Source organism: Chiloscyllium plagiosum, unplaced genomic scaffold, assembly GCF_037043375.1.
Source record: "Chiloscyllium plagiosum isolate Xiang-an unplaced genomic scaffold, Cpla_swu_hap1 HiC_scaffold_30, whole genome shotgun sequence".
Classification (NCBI taxonomy): domain Eukaryota; kingdom Metazoa; phylum Chordata; class Chondrichthyes; order Orectolobiformes; family Hemiscylliidae; genus Chiloscyllium; species Chiloscyllium plagiosum.
Window position 1 is genome coordinate 26,861,136 of NW_028270168.1, and position 22,450 is coordinate 26,883,585.

A 22,450-nucleotide genomic window follows, 5' to 3' on the forward strand; every position below is an offset into this window, starting at 1 on the left:
AATTGTACACATTAAGAGCTATAATAAACATTTACTGAATCATTCGGCACTACATTACCCAAGTCTAGTTCTCATGTTATGGCAGTAATCCTAACTATTGCCTCATCATGTGCAAATAACCTAAAGGTAAATACCTATAATACAGCAGCAGATCAGTTCTAGTTCTCGCTGCAGTGAGGGAAGAAGGGAGAGCAAGAGGTCTATGGTTGCACCATCTGCAGTTTAACCTTCATACAAGGATGAGGTGGGTATTGACAAGGGGGATAATGCAGTAATATATCATCATTACTAGTGTTCCCCATGATGCTGGGTGCAAAGGGTACACTCACAGCTGGACACATGATGCAAAGCAGGATCTCCGACACATGCTCCGACACATCTGTTCCCTGAAGCTTCTTCTCTGCTGCCCTTCATTTTCTATCACCTTGTCCTGTAAGAGAGCAGGAAGAATTTCAGTCAGTGTGTCACATTCTGTTTGGGTAATGTGTCCTCTAGAACTGAATAGCTGAGGTTACATAGAGAATGAGGGTGGAGGTGTTTCAGGATGAGGTGGAGTACATGAATCACAGATCTGAGTTCTGATTCCTACGGACTGTTGATGGGTGAATGAAGGCAGGGCTGTGCATTGAGCAATGTGAGAGATTGAGGATGTAGTGAATATAAGATGTCACACAAAGATGCTTCACTGACCATGGGCACCCACGACAGGTCATTAGCCTTTTTCTGCCTGTGCCTGTAAGTTGAAAAAGATCTGTGCTTGTAGATTTAATTGCTCCAGTTTGTTGACAAACGCCTAGGGCAATTTGGATAACAATATTACTGCCTGACTTTACCACAATCTGCCATTATCACGGTGGAGGTGAGGTGGAGCTGGAAGTTCATATTTTGCTTACAAGCTCTAAGCAGTTACTAAAGAATTAACTGCTTTTGATTTGTGGTTATTAATACATTATTTTAAAAAGGGATTAGGCATATGAGGGGCCTTAAATGTATTGAGTGTAGTTTCGAAAATAAGTGCAGTCTATAATGGTGAAGTCTATAATGAATACTTGGAATTTTATTTTGCTTCATCAGAATGCCTCCAGAGGTCTGCCCAAAGTGGATACTGTTGAGTTGGGTGCAATGTTTGGCTCTAAGTTGGCATAGGAGCTGAAAGGAACACAGAACATTGAACATGACAGCACAACAGGCCCTTCAGCCCTCGATGTTGCGCTGACCTGAGAAACCAATCTAAAGTCCATCTAACCTACACTATTCCATTTTCATCCGTTTAAATGCCCTTAAAGTTGGCAAGTCTACTACTGTTTCAGGCAGGCCGTTCCACGCCCCTACTACTCTCTGAGTAAAGAATCGACTCCTAACATCATTCCTATATCTATCACCCCTCAATTTAGAGCTATGTTGCCTTGTGCTAGCCATCACCATCCGAGGAAAAAGGCTTTCACTGTCCACCCTATCTAACCCTCTGACTACCCTATATGTCTCACTTAAGTCACCTCTCAACCTTCTTCTCTCTAACGAAAACAGCCTCAAGTCCCTCAGCTTTTCCTTGTAACACTTTCTTTTCACACCAGGCAACATCCTAGTAAATCTTCTTTGAACCTTTTCCAAAGATTCCACATCCTTCTTATAATGTGGTGACCAGAACTGTATGCAATACTCCAAATGTGGCAGCACCAGGGTTTTGTACAGCTGCAGCATGACCTCATGGCTCCAAAACTAATAAAAGCTAACACACTGTATGCCTTCTTAACAACCCTATCAACCTGGGTGGCAACTTTCAGGGATCTATGTACATGGACACCGAAATCTCTCTGTTCATCTACATTACCAAGAATCTTACCATTAGCCCAGTACTCTTTATTCCTGTTGCTCCTTCCAAAATGAATCACCTCATACTTTTCCATATTAAACTCCATTTGCCACCTCTCAGCCCAGCTCTGCAGCTTATCTATGTCCCTCTGTAACCTATAACATCCTTGGACACTATCCACAAATCTACCGACCTTAGTGGCATCCGCAAATTTACTAACCCATCCTTCTAAGCCCTCAGCCAGGTCATTTATAAAAATGACAAATAGCGGTGGACCCAAAATAGATCCTTGGGGTACACCACTAGTAACTGAACTGCAGGATGAATATTTCCCATCAACCACCATCCAGTGTCTTCTTTCAGCTAGGCAATTTCTTATCCAAACCATTAAATCACCCTCAATCCCATGCCTCCGTATTTTGTGCAATAGCCTACCATGGGGAACCTTATCAAACGCCTTACTGAAATCCATATATATCACATCAAACACTTTACCCTCATCCATCTGTTTGGTCACCTTTTCAAAGAGCTCAATAAGATTTGTGAGGCACACCCTACCCTTCACAAAACCATGTTGACTATCCCTAATCAACTTATTTCTTTCTAGATGATTATAAATCCTATATCTTATAACCTTTTCTAACACTTTACCCACAACCGAAGTAAGGCTCACTGGTCTATAATTACCAGGGTTGTCTCTACTCCCCTTCTTGCATATTTGCTATCCTTCAGTCTTCTGGCGCTATTCCTTTGTACAATGTCAACATAAAGATCAAAGCCAAAGGCTCTGCAGTCTCCTCCCTGGCCTCCCAGAGAATCCTAGGATAAATCCCATCCTGCCCAGGGGACTTATCTATTTTCACACTTTCCAGAATTGCTAACACAACCTCCTTGTGAACCTCAATCCCATCAATTCAGTATTGTCCTTGAATCATTGTAATTTTCCAGTGTGAAACTGAGAAGAAATATTGATTTAGTGCTTCCCCTATCTCCTTTAGCTCCACGCACAACTTTCCATTACTCTACTTGATTGGCCCTAATCATACTCTAGTCATTCTTTTATTCCTGATAAACCTATAGAAAGCCTTAGGGTTTTCCTTGACCCTATCTGCCAATGACTTCTCCTGTCCCCTTCTGGCTCTTCTTAGCTCTATCTTTAGGTCTTTCCTGGCTAATTTGTAACTCTCAAGCGCCCTAACTGAGCCTTCACATTTCATCCTAACATAAGCCTTCTTCTTTCTCTTGACAAGAGCTTCAATTTCTTTAGTAAACCATGGCTCCCTCACTTGACAACGTCCTCCCTGCCTGACAGGTGCATACTTATCAAGGACAGACAGTAGCTGCCCCTTGAGTAAGCTCCACATTTCAACTGGGGATGATTGGAAGGCCATGTGTTGGCATAGATTCTTCCAGGCTCTATTGGAATGGGTGGGGAATGTATTAGAATAAATTGGCATAGCAGCTACAAAGGTGCCTGGGGATGAGTGGTGGGACATGGTTGGTATGAAGGCTAATGGAAACTATTGAAGATGGATGAAGGGGCATGTTTGGCCTGAGTTGGTATGAATGATGTATGAGGGATGCTTGAGTGTGGGTGTAATGGTGAACAACATAAATGGAGTGAAACAGCTGCCTCAGCACTCAGCATCCCTTGTGGCCACCTTTGATCTGCATTTGCTGGTGCCAGGCCCAAATCAATCATTTAGCCACTGCTGCAGAATGAAAAGGCTACCGCTCAGGACATGTAGCCACTTCAGTGAACCGGAAAATTTCCTAACAATCCTATTTGCCTCAAGACCAAACCATCCAGATTTTGGACTGTGTCTCCTCTAGTTAGCTTCCATTACTGTCCTCTAGTGTCACATTTGCTCAGCTCAGAACGTTCTCTCTACTGCGCCACTTCACTTGCTCCGGTTCCAATTGCAAAACTAGCAGTCACCAGCAGCTCACTTCCAGCCAGTTCAGCACCTATTATAGAGGCAAAGAATGCTTTCAAGAGCTGGAGTCGAACTATCTCCTAACCTAAAATAAACCTTGCCTGCTGTTAGGTGCCCTGTTGAACATGCAGTAAAATGGCAGTGCAGGTCAAATGCAGGCAAATGAGGAGATAACATGAGATTTTCTTAATGCCCACCTCAATAGCACTGGGCATGGATTAGGGACATTTGGGGGAGCACAACTGTAATCGCTGTGCTCCAATATTAGGTGCAGACTAAATCTTAACCTGCCATTTTCACATTTCGTAATTATTCAATCTAAGAACAAATAGTTAAATGTAACCTTGCTCATCCACACTCTCCCGTCCTCAACTAGACAGAGCTATGACAAATGGCTGAGAAATGTTGCAGTCACATAGTGTTGTATTGTCAGAAAACACATGGGCTGATAGAACTTAAACATATGGATCAGTAACTTAAGTTCTGAGAACATCAACTGTCTTTCTGGGGGTTTGGACTGAAACCACGACTGTTGAGTGCTACACACATTGCCAGCCACAAAGACAGAAGAGCTCACACACAGACTGAAACTAACCAGTAAAGGAAAAAAAAAGCATGAGATCAAAACGGAGCATCATTATTATCTGATATTATCACAGCAGCTACAGTATTTAATGCAGGCGTTTCTCTCACAACTTGCTAGCCACAAGAAATTCCCAGTGATTTAACCAATTTTGAGTAGCGCAACCACGGGGTCACCAATCTCCTACTCTGAACCAATAGCAAAGGCCACATACTTACAAAGAGGTTTGATGACCTCATGTACCATGTGAGACAGTTTTCCAATGAGCAAGTGACTAGCTGGAGATTCTTCAGGCACAGAAGTCTGGTTGAGCCGACACTCTTTCGGGCCTCACTTTGAACCACAGAACCACAAGTGCGGTGCAGCCTACATCTCAAGACTGCACCTGAACCTCAGCGGGTTTATTTTTTTTAAGGCAGAGGCCACCCACCACCCCTTCTCAGCTGGACCTCCGCACATTTATGGTAAGCGCTACCCCCCATTGAGGGACTTCATTGAGATGCCAGACTTCGACTGCTGCTGCTTCTTCATAATCGCTCTTTATTTCGAGTTCCTGCATATAGCTCTTGCTAAAGTTTGTGGCTGAGCATTCCTGTGGCAGTATAAACCCAGACTCTTGGTTACAAACAGACACTCAGTTTCCTTTGGGATTTTTCTGCTTTCTCTTGCTTATTTCAGTGTAACGTTCTAAGTGACAAAGGGAAAAGAAAAAAACCACAAGGACCAAGAGTATCATCTGCAACGGACCATGGCATCCAACAGCATATTCGATTCATTTACAACCTATTCACAGACCTACTTGCGGGGTAAGTACAGGTCTCTTTTGTCTTTTAAGGCAGGAAACCTCACAGTCTAAGAGTAATCTTTTTGAAGATGTATCACTAGTTCAATTAAGTTCAGTGCAGTGCAGCTTTCCAATGTATAACTGGCTACAAGCTATACGACAATGAAATGGAACAAGTCAACATGCTTAAGCGCATTGGTATCGGACTAAGTGAATTAAAGTTTTCAACAGCTTTAGCATTTAAGAGTGGATTTGTGGCTTCACAAGACAGAGGGGTGGGAGATGTGACCAACAGCACAGTGATCAAATCATTATTTTCCAACTCTTTGCTTTGTCATAAACTTATAGCACATCAGATGCAGTTTAAAGTCAGCACTGACCACAAGGATTAATCACTTTTTCAAAGCTAACATTTCCATATGGCTAAAGCTATTTATTTGCAAAAATGGTTCACCATTGTCCTAACCTCCCCCATCCCATGACCCGAATCTATCAGGGAGGCATGTTCTTTTCAGGGATTTAGATGGAATGTTTTAGCTGTAACCATATCTTGAATTTTGCCCTCGATGACCAGAAAGCAAAACTTAATTATTGCTTTAGTTTGAATGTGTTAAATTACAACTTTTCTTCAAATTGTACCATTGACTTCCTCATTTCAAACTTTGTCTGAAGCCCTGTCTTCAGCACTCTAATTGGCTGGGCTACATTTTCTTTCTCTATTAGTAGGAATGCCAAAACCAGACTTAAATTGCTAAATTGCTAAACAATCAAATATTCATTTACATTTCAGAGATGGTAAGTGTGAGGCACTTTGCAAAGTGCATTTTATTCCCATTGCACATTTACAAGCTTATTAATTTTTATAGGTTTACAGATTAATGTGGGAAATTTTTTTTGGGTCGTCATTTACTCAACAGCAAAACCCATCTTAAGAGTTGGATATTCAAGAGCAATTCAAATAAAAATTATTACATGAACATTATATTCATTAAATGGAAATATTACATGCCTTTGCTCATTTGAAAATCTCAGGTACCAATTTCAGCTTCCTTGCTTTTCAGCTGTGAGCCATGTTCTAACTAAACTTTCTGTTTGGGAATGCTGAAGCTTATTATCAGTTCCTTGTGTTACTGATGAGATTCTGGCAATGACACCTATGTTGTATGGCAGTTACCTTTAGCGAGTGCCCTAGCACTGTTTTCTATGAACAGACCTAGTTATGATCTCAGTGAAAGAGATGCATTCAAGCCATGGTTCTTAAAATTAAACTTTTGTTCTCAACTTGTGGTTCAGAACATGCAATTGTTTTACTCAAGAGGCCAATTATAACTTTGATTGGTGCAATTCGCTCTGCAAGCTTAATTTGAACCATTTCTCCCCAGTGTATCACTGTAGCCTCGAACTCTTTTCCTTTGATAGAGTATGAGAATGCATTTGTCAAAGGGCGAACATATTTTACTATTGAACATTGCTGCAATATGAAAGCAAAATTGCAACCACTTGAAAACAAAGAATAGAAATAGACTGTCAAAGACAGGAACAGAGGGTAGGGTGATGCCATCTTCATACCATCGATGTATCTGACATTTTATGATTTTTGTATAATTAAAGTTATATTCAGTTCACTACCGTATATATCTTATAAAGCTACCACACTTGATAATCATTGTGAAAAAGCATGCTAAAGTACTTGTTTCACAAAACATTACTTTCTTTTTGCAATCTGCTTTATGCTTGAATTACAAGGATAAGCCAATGTCAAGGTTGGTTGTCAGTAACTGTGAAGATTCTGTTACCTCAACCACCCAAAAACCCTGGTCAAAGAGGAAGTATTCTAATGGTGGCATTACTGGTAAAATCCAGAAAGGGAAATGGAGAAAATTAATTTAAGGTTCGCAAAAATTTACACTAAATTCAAAATGTCACGAACTTGATTGTGTTTTGTTCAGTTCTGATGCAAATTACATTTTCTGAAAAAGTACTTCAGTTCATTATGTTGAGCATGAGAATCACAAAAAGCAAAGACTTAATTAAATAGCATTCCAGATTTAAAGAGAATTCAACGGACATGTGGGATTTACAAGAGTTTAGTTACCAATAGCTCATTCCACTACTTCTGACTAACTTCCAGATACCTGCTGTCTCCATATTACTCTGTCTCCACAAGTAACACTGCAGTGCTCGCCAACTTATGGGCACCCTGTTAACAGGAACATTCAGTTAAAATAAGACTTCTGCCCACTAACAGGGTGTTCCCATGGAGAAGCTTCTACTGTATGCACAACAGAGTTGCAGATTCTTCTGTTCTATTCCATTCAAAGGCTGCTGGTCAGTTCTTCCACAAAATGATGTAAAATGAGATTCTATGAAAGCGCTTGGCATCGGAAAGTTGACAAAGACTAAGATGACAATTTTTCAAACACTTTTGTGCAGCTCAGCACAAATTGTAACTAAATATCACAGAACAGCTCATAAACATCTTGGACGTAAGCATTTAAAGAAGGAGGGGGCAGTCTGCTTCACTTGAAGGAAAGTCAAACTCTAAATGTGGTCTGCAGGCCCAGTGTTCTTAATTAAAGGCAATACGTTGCCAAAATAAGTTACAGACTATTTAAGAAAAAAAAAGTACAATCATTTCAAAACCTCCTACTTTTCCTATGATCCAGATGTGAGCATTGGGGAAGGTCCTAGAACATTCATTTAATTCCAATTGGCAAAAGGCTACAATTTACTAAACACTTGGAATTTTCTACACAGCTGTTGAGCAATTAGAGACCTGGGAAAAATATTCCTTTTGAAAAGAGTACTTAACATTTACTGTGGATGTATACATTAAAAGATAAAATATCTTTAGAATGGAGATAATCCTTTTGAAGGTACAGTTGCAGAGGACAGGCACAAAATCAGACTACATGTCCCTTTTTTTGACTGTAGATATGAACACACGAATACTTTATAATTTAATTTGTTTTTGTTTTTGCTGAGAATAATTTGTAATGTGGGTCATATGGACACAAATTGTTTGACACTATCCCAATTACTTGCTGAAAGCCAATTATGACATTTCATGTCGTGTCCTGTAATGATTTAGGACCCAAAGTGAAGTTAGATTAGGTATACAAAATTACAACCCTGGCACCTCCAAATCAAAGCTTGATTAGGTATCACAGTGTCAACCACTTGGGAGTAATCCTGCAATGCAGAGTCTTGGAGTCTTGAACATACAAATTAGGACAGCATAGTCATGGCCAACTACTGCATGACATTTTAGTTCTTAAGCCTGCCTAGTTATTCATGGAAGGTGCAGTCAGGATGCAGCCTTCACAACCATTATTTAAATGAATCGTCCCCTCTGTTAAGGTAAGTCCCTAGTTCAGTCATCTTAGGCTGGAAGGATTTTAGCTGATGTGGTGGAACTTTAACACGTATTCAATCTACTTTATAGAGGCACGCATTATTATTACAATCATAACTCTTCACAATTGCTGTTGTCCTGGTGTTCTGCTGGGTTCCCCCCTTAAGGCTGCTAGATGAGGAACAACAGCACCAACAAGAAATAATCTGCAGAGCTGTATTTGCTGTATGAAGAGAGAGAAGGATGTCCAGCTGCAGGAGGCTGGAGGTTTTCATGAACCAAACATCATATGTCAACCTGACTGATGAACTGAGTATTTGTCCACAAAAGAAGTGGTCACGGAGATATGTCACCTGTTGCAACATAAGCTCAAGTCCCAAACCAGGGTATGGACAGCACTGCTTGTGGCTGTCACTGTCACTGTGGCTCTGAATTTCTATGCCACGTGGTAATTTCAAGCTGCAATGGGTGGTGTCAGCCAACATTCTGTGCACTGTTGACTCAGGGGTATCCCTGATATTCTCCACTCCAGGAGAAACAATATCCTATCCTTTCAGATGGAGCCAGCAAAGCAAAATAGGATGGTGAGGTGTTATGCCATGATTATAGGCTGTCCCTGAGCACAGGGCTGCATGTATACCACCTTGCATGCTCTGTATATCTATTTTGACTGCATTCCTTTAATACATGACAACAGGTACATCATGCAGGTCTGTGCCTGGCTTCCTCACAGTGGTTTCATCCTGAACCAGAACTCAACACTCCCTATGTTTCATCCAGAACATTAAGCACTAGTCTGGTTGTTAGGGGATAGTGGTAGTTGAGTGGATGAGTAGGAGAGAGTGATAGGCCTTCTCCTGCATCATGCCTTCTGTCAGGAGCTTAGACACAAAATCTAATGTGTGCTATATTTCGAGTTTGGGAGGTGAGGTGTAGTAGTAACGTGACTGTACCAATAGTCCAGAGTGCCAGACTATATTCTCTGAGAAAATGAATTTGAATCCCACTATGACAGATGAAATTTGAATTCAAGGACAATCTGGAAGTAATAGCTAGTCTAATAGCGACTATTTAACCATTGTTAATTATTATAAGTACCATCTGTTTCGCAAATGTCCTTCAGGGAAGGAAATCTGTCATCATACCCAGTGTTGCCTATATGTGACTCCAGACACACAGCAATGTGTTTGACTCTTAGATTCCCTCTGAAACATCCTAGCATACCATTCATTTCATAAGCTATTAGGACAAACAATAAATGTTGGCCAACCCAGTGCAACCTACATCCCATGAATTAATTTTTAAAGCATCCATCAATGCTCTAAATATCATCAGTTTTGTTCAGCAGAGTTCCTCAGTTTTGACCATTAGGAAGAATTCTGCAATACAGAGTCTCATGCTCTTGAAATTCACAATTAACATCTACAATCTTCATAAGATTGCCCTGTTCCTTTGGAATCACCAGGAAAAGTAGCAGAAGCTTTGGAATAATGAGCAAAATGAAAATGGCAATGAGGGAGTTAGATTGGGGAGGGGAGGAATTTATGCTCACTCTCAGGGAGCAAGTAATAAAAATGCGATTCACCTAAAAACTACCAGATACCTTTGCTTCAAGGTCACCACTTGAGGTTATTGGACTTGTGGCATTATAACAATGTGCCATATGCAGTAGTCTTCCACTTTGTCTTGTCACCTATCTGGAGATTTTCCTCTTCCCATCCTTCTAACCTCAAATAAAACAATCATCTCCAACCACTGATTGACTACACCCACCAGATGCAAAAACTGAGAATCTGAGGCCCCTCATGCCAGCTATTTCAGGCAAGTCTGAAATGTCCACAACAGAATATGGCGTTCAGTAGTCAAAGTCCCTTGGATACAGACTGCTTTTCAATAATGTAGGGCACTTCATTCTCAGAGCTGCAATTGGGCAAGTTGCCAAATGAGAAGTGCAAGTAGCGTTGACAGGGATGTAATAGCATTGGTAGCCCATCTGTTAAATGCTAATGGAGCATGGGATTTCACTTCTTAACAGCACACATATGTTCTGACGTAGGATTTGCACATCACGTCAACTTGGTCCCCAGAGATTATTTTCTACCCTAAGGATTCATCAACATGACTGATTCCTCATGACTGAACTATCTAACCACATTTGCTTTCACAATTCATTTTCAGACAATTGTTTTCCAAGAACAGTTGAGTTCTAGTGACTACTATGTTTCTCTACATAACAATGTTTTCAAAGAATAGCTCATGGGATCGCTCCATGCATCAGCAAATTTATTCAATGTAGTTAGTTGGATAGGACTGAGACCAATTAACTCAGCATTAACTAACTCAAATATCAAAACTGGGATCTTCCTAGTTTGCATGCTTTAGCAGTTTTATTTAATGAGCAACTGAGCAATAGATGTGGGAAAATGCACATGCCTGAAACCAAGTCTTTGTTGAGTTGGCATATCTCATAGTAAGGAGTCAATTTCATCTTCACAAGAGAAAATAAATTTGCTAAGAGAAAGAACAAAGAAAATGAATGCTTCTATAACAATAACTCTACTGGCATTCTACACAAAAACAAGACAATGGAATCCTTCTCTATAACATTAGAAAAATGACCCATTGTTCAACATAATTTTTCATCGAAGTTACGTTTTGCTCACACATTGCTTGAAATTTAATCATTGGACAGCAATCCTGTTATAAAATAACCAGTCAGTAGAGAAAGGAAGATGTACAGCAAAATAGCAATGAAAAGAATTAGGGGCCTAGATAAAAAAAAAAACAAGATTGAGACAAATAATCCAGTAAACAAGTTGGATTCTGTCAATGTCCAAGGACAGTTGAAAAGTGAGATTTCTGGCCAGATAATTAGAAACTTCCCTTGTTTTTCCTCATATAAATGGAACCCTTCAAATTACTACTGAATTCATCCAGAGGAATTGGGCTCTACACAAGTTGCTAATTGTTCTAAACAGTCTCTCTTAGAAAGTACTCTTTAGTAGAAAATCAACAGTGATAGGTATATAGGCACAGGCAAAAGATTGAAACATTAAATATCAGAAGAGTTTGCAAATAATTATAATAGTGTCAGAAAAAACTCAATTCTTCACTCTATACCATAAGTTTCAAGGAAACTTTTGTGAGATAACTTTCTCTCAGCTAGATGTGAGACACTTTTGTAACAAATAGGTCCCTCATAGAGTCATAGAGATGTACAGCATTGAAATACTCCAACTTGTCCATGCCGAACAGATACTCCAACCCAATCTAGTCACATCTCCCAGCACCCGGTCCATATCCCTCCAAATCCTTCCTATTCATACACCCATTCAGATGCTTTTTAAATGTTGCAATCGTACCAGCCTCCACCACTTCCTCTAGCAGCTTATTCCATACACGTGCCACCCTCTGCATGAAAAAGTTGCCCCTTAGGTCTTTTTTATATCTTTCCCCCTCACCCTAAACCTATGCCCTCTAGCTTTGGACTGCCCCACCCCAGAGAAAAGACTTTGTCTATTTGTCCTATCCATGCCCTACATGATTTTATAGATCTCTATAAGGTCAACCCTCAGCCTCCGACGCTCCAGGGAAAACAGCCTTAGCCTATTCAAACTCTCCTTATAGTTCAAATCCTCTGACATCCTGGCAACATCCTTGTAAATCTTTTCTGAACTCTTTCAAGTTTCACAACATCTTTCCGATAGGAGGGAGAGCAGAATTGCACGCAATATTCCAAAAGTGACCTAACCAATGTCCTGTACAGCAGCAACATGACCTCCCAACTCCTGTACTCAATACTCTGACCAACAAAGGAAAGCATATCAAACGCCTTCTTCACTATCCTACCTACCAGTGACTCCACTTTCAAGGAATTATGAACCTGCACTCCAAGGTCTCTTTGTTCAGCAGCACTCTCTAAGACTTACTATTAAGGTGACCTTACCTTACTCATGAACATGAAGAATGTGGCATCACCCACCTTCATGCTTATACAGAATGTTTAGACATGTCTAGAAGTTGCCTGAACTCATAACATGAGTAAAGGCATAATGAAAAAGAAATTAAAGAGTTAAAACAAAAGAGGTAAAATATACAAAACCTGATGGTGAATTTCATGTAGTTTGATTCCATTCATTTAGGTCAGTAACTAACATTAGACTAAATTATTTTTTTTTAGATTACTTACAGTGTGGAAACAGGCCCTTCGGCTCAACAAGTTCACACCGACCTGCCGAAGCGCAACCCACCCACCCATTCGGCCCATCGAGTCCACTCCGCCATTCAATCATGGCTGATGCGCATTTCAGCTCCACTTACCAGCGTTCTCCCCGTAGCCCTTAATTCCTCTAGACAACAAGAATCTATCAATCTCGGCCTTGAAGACATTTAACGTCCCGGCTTCCACTGCACTCCGTGGCAATGAATTCCATAGGCCCACCACTCTCTGGCTGAAGAAATGTCTCCGCATTTCTGTTCTGAAATGACCCCCTCTAATTCTAAGGCTGTGTCCACGGGTCCTAGTCTCCTCGTCTAACTGAAACAATTTCCTAGCATCCACCTTTTCCAAGCCATGTATTATTTTGTACGTCTCTATTAAGTCTCCCCTTAATCTTCTAAACTCCAACGAATACAATCCCAGTATCCTCAGCCGTTCCTCATATGTTAGACCTGTCATTCCAGGGATCATCCGTGTGAATCTCCGCTGAACACGTTCCAGTGCCAGTATGTCCTTCCTGAGGTGTGGGGACCAAAACTGGACACAGTACTCCAAATGGGGCCTAACCAGAGCTTTATAAAGTCTTAGTAGTACATCTCTGCTTTTATATTCCAACCCTCTTGAGATAAGAGACAACATTGCATTCGCTTTCTTAATCACGGACTCAACCTGCATGTTTACCTTTAGAGAATCCTCGACTAGCACTCCCAGATCCCTTTGTGCTTTGGCTTTATTAATTTTCTCACCATTTAGAAAGTAGTCTATGCTTTTATTCTTTTTGCCAAAGTGCAAGACCTCGCACTTGCTCACGTTAAATTCCATCAGCCATTTCCTGGACCACTCTCCCAACCTGTCTAGATCCTTCTGTAGCCTCCCCACTTCCTCAGTACTACCTGCCTGTCCACCTAACTTCGTATCATCGGCAAACTTCGCTAGAATGCCCCCGGTTCCCTCATCCAAATTATTAATATATAATGCGAACAGCTGTGACCCCAGCACCGAACCCTGCGGGACACCGCTCGTCACCGGCTGCCATTCTGAAAAAGAACCTTTTATCCCAACTCTCTGCCTTCTGTTAGACAGCCAATCCTCAATCCATCCCAGTAGCTCACCTCGAACACCATGGGCCCTCACCTTGCTCAGCAGCCTCCCGTGTGGCACCTTATCAAAGGCCTTTTGAAAGTCTAGATAGACCACATCCACTGGGTTTCCCTGGTCTAACCTACTTGTTACCTCTTCAAAAAGCACACTAGCTTTCTGAGTGTTGCTCCTTCATCAGGTGATAGTGCCACACTATGTACAATTGGTGAAGGTTGTACAGTCTGTGAACAGACAAAATAAACAAATTAAATGACTTTTCTCTAGTCTTGCTATATTATTAAGGCACCCCATAAAACCAATAGCAATTTGTATGTTTATGATGTTTTTAATATAGAAAGCCATCTCAGAGTCCTTTTCAAAGACATGAGGAAAAGACATGTTAAAATAAGGAAGAAGGTAGGGAGGATGACTGAATCTCTGGTCATTAAGATAGGTTTCAAAGAGGGAATTAGAGGAGGAGGGGAATAGAATTACAGAAAGTCGACCCAAGGTGGTTGAAGCTCAACTTCCAGTCGTAGGGCCAAGAGCAGAGGAAATATCCAAGAGTCAGGTGGAAGAAAGGTTTGGCTTGTGGTGCGATTGGTGCATGTAGATTTGTAGAACAAAAGAAAGTTATATGTCTGCGGAAGTGAGACCACAGACGCACTCAGAGATAAGTCATACCTGCACAATCTCAAATAGAAGAGACCTTTAACCTTCCTGACATTCCTTCATATTACTCCATTTCTGAATAGTCAATTTGGCAATTCTTGTTTGTAGCTTCTTTGTGCTGATTTTTCTTTCTTCTTCATTGCATATATCAGAATTGATATCCAAATGTATGCATACGGCATTGATACATCGTTCGTTCCAAAACTTAGTTTTGCGATGCTTGTTGCAAAATATTAAATGGTTTTAAATGATTGGGCATACACTAAGCTCACTACATGATTAATGATTTAAAAATATGAGTGGTCTTGATCCCTGAGATTCAGTTGCCTGAAGAGAACTGGCCTTGCTTGATCATTTTAATGAGCTTATTCCCTTTCCTGTATTGGTCTCCACATTCTCCTTGCAAAAAAAAATGTTTGGGTCTTTGAGAGAAAGGTCAGATTTGCAAAGTCTTTCCTCAGTTCCAGACAGTGAGTAAACATTGTTAGTTCCAATGGGAATGTATCCGACAGGCATTTTACTGTGAGGAGGGAAGCACACCATCACAGGAGAAGGATGTATGTCCTGCTAGTTAACAGTGAATACCATGCAGCTTGTCTGTTGCTCTTTTGCAATGGCTGTAGACCTAAATCTGTTTGCATTTTCAGACAATTGTCCGGATTGGTTGAATATGGGGGAGTAATTAAAACATGTGCAGTAGAATGGCTTATAGACTTCAGCTTCTTTGCACAACCTATTCTTCTTTCAATTAGCTACATCCTGTTATAATGCTTTAACTTTGCTGTCTAGTGTTGGTTGTTCTAACCATATGAATTTGTTATTGTAACTGATGGCTGTAAATTTCTCCAATCTTGCCTTAGAAAATCCCCATATTGGAACTTGCAAAGAATGGACCAAATTTTAGCTCTAAGTTCAGAGAGGCAGGAGAGGTCCCAGCTCCTCAAGCATGACGTTTTACAATGGCTGCCCACACTTCACATTTTCTGTCTGATGAGGAATGGCAAATTGGTTTGAGAGTCTGGCCAGGAGCCCTGAGAAGAACAGAGGTTGCCTCTGGTCCCCAAAGTGGACAGGCGGAAAAGCACTGTGCTCTTCATTAAAAATTAAGAATAAGAGATAAAACATTGTTCCTGTTCTCATCCCTGAATTTCCATGCTACATCTGTGCCAGCTTGTGCCACTTTATGCATTGTACCCACTCCCATTGCCCCATACCCTCCATTTCAAGCTCTCACACTGTACCCACACCCACCCATGCCTCCTGAGTCTCTTTATGCCCATCGTCCTATTTCCTCTTGGCGCCTTGTACCTCTATGATGTGATGCTATTCAACATCAAGGGTTTATTGTTAAATACTATCTTGTCGGAGATGCTCATTTTTTGGCCCTTGTCTGGTGTGAAAATTGCTTGCCACTTAAAAACTGATACCTAGGTGTTGACCAGGTCTTGCTGTATATGAACAAGGATTGCTTCAGTATCTGAGAAGTTGCAAATGGTGCTAAAAATTGTACAATCATCAGCAAACATCCCCACTTCTGACTTCACGTTGAATGGCATCACAATTGCTGATTTCCCCATGATCAACATCCTAGGAGTTACCATTGACCAGAGCCAAGTAATTACTGTGACTATAAAAGCAAGTCAGAGGCAAAGAATTCCACAATTCCATAACTCATCTGTCATCCCAATACCTGTCCATACCCACAAGGTTTAAAAGTCAGCAATATGATGGAATGTTATTCACTTGAATGGATGGGTGCAACTCCAATAATACTGAAGAACTGTGACACCATCCAGGCCAAAGTAACCAGTTTTATTGTCGCCCCACCCACCATGTTCAACATTAATTTTCTGCACCACCACTGCACTGTAGCAGTACCAAGTACCATCTACACAATGGAGAAAGTGAGGACTGCAGATGCTGGAGATCAGAGCTTAAAAATGTGTTGCTGGAAAAGCGCAGCAGGTCAGGCAGCATCAAAGGAACAAGCCCTGAAGAAGGGCTTATGCCCGAAACGTTGATTCTCCTATTTCTTTGATGCTGCCTGACCTGTTGCGCTTTTCCAGCAACACATTTTTAAGCTCTTACCATCTACACAATGCACTGCAGCAATTCATGAAAGATTCTCACATCAACATTTACCAAATCAATGATCTCTGCAGTCTAGAAAGACAATTGCAGCTGGTGCATGCAAATCCAACCACTTGTACATTTCCCTCCAAGCCATACACAATCTGGACTTGGAACCAACTCAGTGTTTCTACACAACCTCTGGGTCAAAAACTTGGATGTCTCTTTCCAACAGCACAGTGGGTATATGTACACCACAAGGCCTACAGAAATAAGATGGCAACTCACTATCACCTTCTCCAGGGCAATATGGGATGGGAAGTAAATGCTGGCCTAGCCAGCAATGCCCACATCCCACAAATAAATAAATGCATTGATTTTCTGCACTCTTTACAGACCAGCATGCCAGTTTTATAATCACAAAGGGTGCCTTAGTTCCACTAAGCAGCAACTTAGGTCTACTAGAAAGCAGTGTAACTCCACCAAAGGTGTCCTTGAACCAAATCCAAAGGGTACTTTACCTCTCCAAAAGACAACCCTGACTATCCAAAAGAAATGAACTGAGAACACATTGGGTCTTCACTGATCTCATCTCTAAATTCCAGGTTCCATACTCCAGAGAACTCCAAGATCTGATTTCAGTGGAGGCAGCTTATGGAAACACCCATACTAGCGCGCACCCCAAATCCTGAACTGAGGGCAGGATTCCCAGTGTCTTCCAGCTTTCTCAACTTCCACCATGGCAAAAATCTGGGCCTTTCAATTCTGTAGGTGAAATAAGGATCTGAATAGGGCATTAATGTAGCTGGAAAAGCCATTCATTATTGATAGGGATAATGTTCTGGGATTGATGCAAACTCATGACTGTTTGGAATATAATCATCTCTAATTTTGGTTTGTAAATTAAATCTGTTTCTGTTGGTATTTATGTGAACTGGGAACTTTGATATGTATATTACTTTGGTTTGGACTGGTACATGATGACCTGGTTATAATTTATAGTGACTGCCAGGAACGTTTGTATCAGAATGACTGGAAATGAGAGTCTGGCATGTTCATACTTCATGTATTGGGCATGTCTGATTCTGTCTCCAGGAATGAATACTGGGAATGAATTGTTAATTGGGAGGAAGTGAGGACTGCAGATGCTGGAGATCAGAGTCGAAGAGTATGATGCTGGAAAAGCACAGCTGATCAGGTAGCATGCGAGGAGCAGGAGAATCGACGTTTTGAGCATTAGGGTTTATGCTCGAAGCTCATTCCTGATGAAGCGCTTATGCTCGAAACGTCAATTTTCCTGCTCCTCAGATGCTGCCTGACCTGCTGTGCTTTTCCAGCACCAAATTCTTCAACAATGAATTGTCAATGCCAGGAATAAACGTAGGGCTCCTGGTATTAATTCAGGAATAGAACACTATGTATAAATCCCATTATGTGGATTTCAATCTTAAAATAGAAGTTCTAAGGTTGCAGTTTACTTTGGACATTGAAACCATTTTGTTCAAAATAGTTTATTTTGCTTATTTATTCTCATTTTTATAAACGGTTTTGAAGACTTTATAGGATAGAAAAAAGAAACAGGTAGGCCCTTACAAGACTGACTGTCATTTAAAAAAAGGAAGAAACTAGCATGGCAAAAAAAAACAAACAGTTTGTACTTCACAGCACAAATACTTCAGGAATTTACCAAGCAATTGTGACTCCTCCCTCAATTAATGTGACCTCATTGCTTATGCAAGTGAATTTTTTTTCAACTGACAGGGTGAAGGATGAAACAAGGATCTGTATGCATTCATACTATATCTTGTTAGAGTTAGGTTAAGATCAAAAAGATCAATAAAGCATGCATTTTACGATTTTAGCTTCCCTTGCATAACTTGGCCCATGCAAAAAGATACATTGGCAACCTAACCTGCTCAAAGAGAATTATTCAATGGAGATTATTGTCCCACAATTGTTATTACAAGTTTTTTTTAAATTATCCATTGGATTTTGATGTAATATTTTTCTCCTGCGCTACTAATACATCTTCAATTTTTGCATTCTCAAAAAAATGGTCATGTGTCAGCAATATAATAATGGAATAATTTTAACAGCATATACTGTTGTGATGATAACTTGCAACAACAAAGAAAAGCCTTAGAAAGCAGCAAGATTTGCCAATCCCAATTGTTATCCAGTGAGACCTGTTGTAAAGTGGAGTTTTGAGGACTGATTTTAACTCAGTTCTATTATTTGTTACTCTGTCGGGTAATTGTAGTTTGTAGGGTTATTGGAGGTTGCACTGGGAGATTTCAACTTGTTTGGTATAAAGAAATTAATTCACAATGTGTGAAGAATTTAATTTCCTGTTAAGTTTTACTTCATTTGACAATATTGGAAATAAGCATTTCCATTGCAGCTTCAATCCTCAATATGAAAATTCCTCGTGTTGCTCAAGGAACATGGAGATAATCTCATTCTTTTCAATTCCTCTCATAAATATATTGGAAAATGTCAGTACAATTACTTTTATGGAGATGGGCTTCAGACTTGGATCCTATGTCCCTCAAATGATGCACAAGTCCTTTACAGTTCTACTTAACCAGTTCACTATTCCTAACTAATCATCCACATCTCAAAATCATTGCTAAAAATGGAACGTTGCTCCCTGCAATGATGTATATGCGCTTTATATATAACATATTTTAGTCTGCAATGTATGCAGAGGGAATATAGATAATGCTGCATAAGTAATCAGAGACTGGTAATGACTTCTAAAGTAAGACAATAAATTAAAAGGAAATGATTTAAAAACAAACTCGCCTTCTTTCTGTAGACCTGTAAAAGCTATTTCTGCATTATACAAGATCAGAACACATAGCAGTTCAGAGGATGGTGACAGATATCTGCACAGAAAGGCTTATTCTGATAAATACTCAACGCGCCATTTTAGAAAGTTTCACATTTTAATCAGATTCCAAATTCTCTGAGTAAGTAAATTTGCAATATTGGCCTGGTGGTCTGAATTTTCATTTGTGCTGAGTTACAAGGCTTCAGGTGAATTGATAACGAATGTGCTGAAATAGGGTTTAGGACTCTCAGCCTAGGGCTTCTAAATAAGGTCCAATGGTCCTTGTTGGAGGTGCAGAATTTTGAATACTGAGTCAGAATGAAATGAAACCCCTCTGTGACAGCCTGCACTAAGTCTACGCCATTATACGAGAATTATATTTGAAAAGGGGCATTACCATGGATGGAATTTAATGCTCTCCCCCCACCCCATTATAAGTCTGGGGGGTTACTCTCAGCACTTGAGTGATGGACACAGCAGCGGCAAGCAGTGTTAAACTGAAAAACACCTCTGCTCTTGCTGTTGACCCCTTTTATTGCCATCAGACCTCTGTGGCTTGTGATTGAATGGTGTTCGTACCCCTTGGAAGGATATCATCCAGTTACAGCCACCACTTTCCAGATGTCATGGCCCTTCAGAACAGTGATTAGCCTCTGATTTGGCTGGCATCTCTTGGTGGACAGGATTTCTACTTTTGGCATCTGTGATGTCGGAAAGGTCTGCCATCTTATCCAGTTAACAGTCCAAGGGAGGCTCTTCCATCAACCAGGCAACAAGCCATTTCACTGGCTCTCCAGCCATCAGGCAAAATGTCCATGGCCTCCATGAGGAAAGCATATGTTTGTGACCAGAATGGAGTTATTGTGTTAAATTGGCTCAGTTAAAATTGTCCCAAAATGAATGAAATCAATTCTTATTCAAACTACGATTCCCTTAGCAAACCATTAAGGCAATTAATCCTTTTTAGTACAATGTTTGAACTCTACTTTCATGGGAATTTTGATGCATGTTACATGGATAGTCCTGAGCATTTAAAGATTTCATCAGACTGGAACAAATGAAGGATTTTATAATGAAGAAGCTGCGAGCATTAAAACTTACTAAACAAAATAACATTCTGAGATGATATTCTACACTACAGCCTCCCTTGTCAAAAATTCCAAAAATTGTTGCTAATGATATCAAATGCCACCCCTGTCTTTAGTGTTTCATGTAATATATAAAATCAAACTTAAGTCATTGAGGTAGTGGTTAGATGTCTGTCCTCATTCAGGTTCTTATCAATTATTGACAAGCGTGTGGTAAATTATAATAGCAAGAAGTTAACCAAGGTGTTAAACCAGCAATCTATTTAAAGCATTAAGAAGTTATCATCTGCTCATTTCCATGTCAAAAGGAGTAATTTCAATACATTCACAAGGAACAGCACAAATGAAATCATTCCTGGCCAAAGAGTTTCAACATACCAAATTTGTTGACATGCATTCTATAGGATTCTGAATCCTTCAAGAATATTGTGTTACTATAAGTTCAGTAAAGGTATTCAATATTTTCCCAGATTCCTCTTAAAGGTGCTTTCTCATGTTTAATTTAGAGGTCTCTTTCAGTAGTATGTCGGACATTTCTTTTCCTCTCTAGGATTTTTGCAATGTTGAATTTTACAGTCACTGATATCATTGTTTGGAAGTGAGGCAACTTCTATTTATATTACTCTGCCAAAGCACTCACAAGTCTTTTTAACTGAAGTTACAATGCCATATTATTTTATATTGAACCACTATTTTGTATGAGCAGAAAGAACGACTTCCATCTCATCAGCTTGGGCTAGACTTTGAGTGACAATTCAGGGCGCAGCATGACTTAGCTTTTATTTTGTATCTTTTTTTTCCCTTTAATCCCACTCTCAGAAAAGCACCATCTACTGTAACAAAGCAAAATTTTTATTTTCAGTGTTAAGACACCCATAGCAAGTCTACCAGATACATAAAATTACATAGGAGACGTGACACAGAAAAAAGCCATTTGGTTTAACCAGTCTATGGCAGTGTTTATGCTGTACTCAAGTCTCTTCCCATCTTTCCCAATGTGAATTTATCACCATAACATGATATTCCTTCCTTGTCTATCACAACCTTAAATGCATCTACACTATTAACTTGAACCTCTCCCCATGGTAGTGAGTCCACATTCTTTCTACTCTTTCAGTCAAGGCATTATTTCTAAAATTCTCTATTGGCTTTCTTAGTGACCATCTTATACTGGCTCAGTCATGATTTTTCCTACAAGAAACATTTTATCTGCACCTACACCATGAAAATCATTCCTGTTTTAAAAGTCTTCTGGTAAGTCATATCACAACTTTCATGTTTTCGAAAGTGTCTTGGTCTATCTATACTTCCCTCACACAATTTGGGTATCATCCCTATAAATTTTCTCACATCCTCTCCTGTGCTTCTCTGCTCTCAATTCTTATAATATGCTGACCAGAACTGCACGTGGTACTCTCGGCCCCAGATGACCACAAAATAAAGAGACTCTCCGTCCTGACAAAAAAATGTGGTTAATCCTCGAGAACTCAAAGTCTGACCCAATATATGCCGCATCCAACAATCACATGGCAGATTTCTCTAAGTCCAGGGCTTTCCTACCTGGTTCCCAGAGAATAGGCTAGTTGTTTCCATTTAACTCGGATCTTGGCATCTGCACTGTCTGTAATACAGAGTGTGCAATGCAGACCAGGTCCATGCCAGTTTCAGTAAATTTAATCTGGGGAACTAAGGTGAAGTACCTCTGTGGATGTGGCACCAGGACACCTTAAATGAGTGGTATGTGTTGACACTGTTGGCATAGGGTCTATAAAGTGCCAGGGTTGTGGGCACAGAGTTGTTGGCATATGAAGTACAAAGGTCTAATAGGGTGGAAAGAGGAGCATAGAGTGACATGGAATGTATTGGGTAACATCTCGTTGGCATGGATAGGGCATTTATTGTTGGGCAAGGTGCATGAACTGTGAAGGCTGGAGGGAAATCTTTGTTTTAATTTTATTGTTAAATTGCTGCACAGTGCCAATACAGGGGAGATAAACTTTATGGACTAGAGTGATG

The 22,450-nt window shown here is 40.2% G+C and overlaps 2 protein-coding genes across 2 annotated transcripts in view; one reads left to right on the forward strand and one right to left on the reverse strand.

The window, feature by feature from the left end:
* Positions 1 to 4,598, reverse strand: part of LOC122563647 (uncharacterized) — a 115,997-nt gene extending 111,399 nt beyond the window's left edge. Inside the window, exons 1-2 of the mRNA XM_087976831.1 lie at positions 4,552 to 4,598; positions 330 to 430 (exon numbers count right to left, since the gene is read on the reverse strand). Of these exons, the coding sequence (XP_087832957.1) occupies positions 330 to 430; positions 4,552 to 4,572 (122 nt within the window). The 5' untranslated portion in view covers positions 4,573 to 4,598. The remainder of the gene's footprint in view (positions 1 to 329; positions 431 to 4,551) is intronic.
* Positions 4,599 to 4,652: 54 nt separating this feature from the next.
* The window catches only part of runx3 (RUNX family transcription factor 3), a 154,940-nt gene continuing 137,142 nt past the window's right edge, over positions 4,653 to 22,450 (forward strand). Inside the window, exons 1-2 of the mRNA XM_043717652.2 lie at positions 4,653 to 4,797; positions 5,012 to 5,139. Coding sequence (XP_043573587.1) covers positions 5,082 to 5,139 — 58 coding nt within the window. The 5' untranslated portion in view covers positions 4,653 to 4,797; positions 5,012 to 5,081. The remainder of the gene's footprint in view (positions 4,798 to 5,011; positions 5,140 to 22,450) is intronic.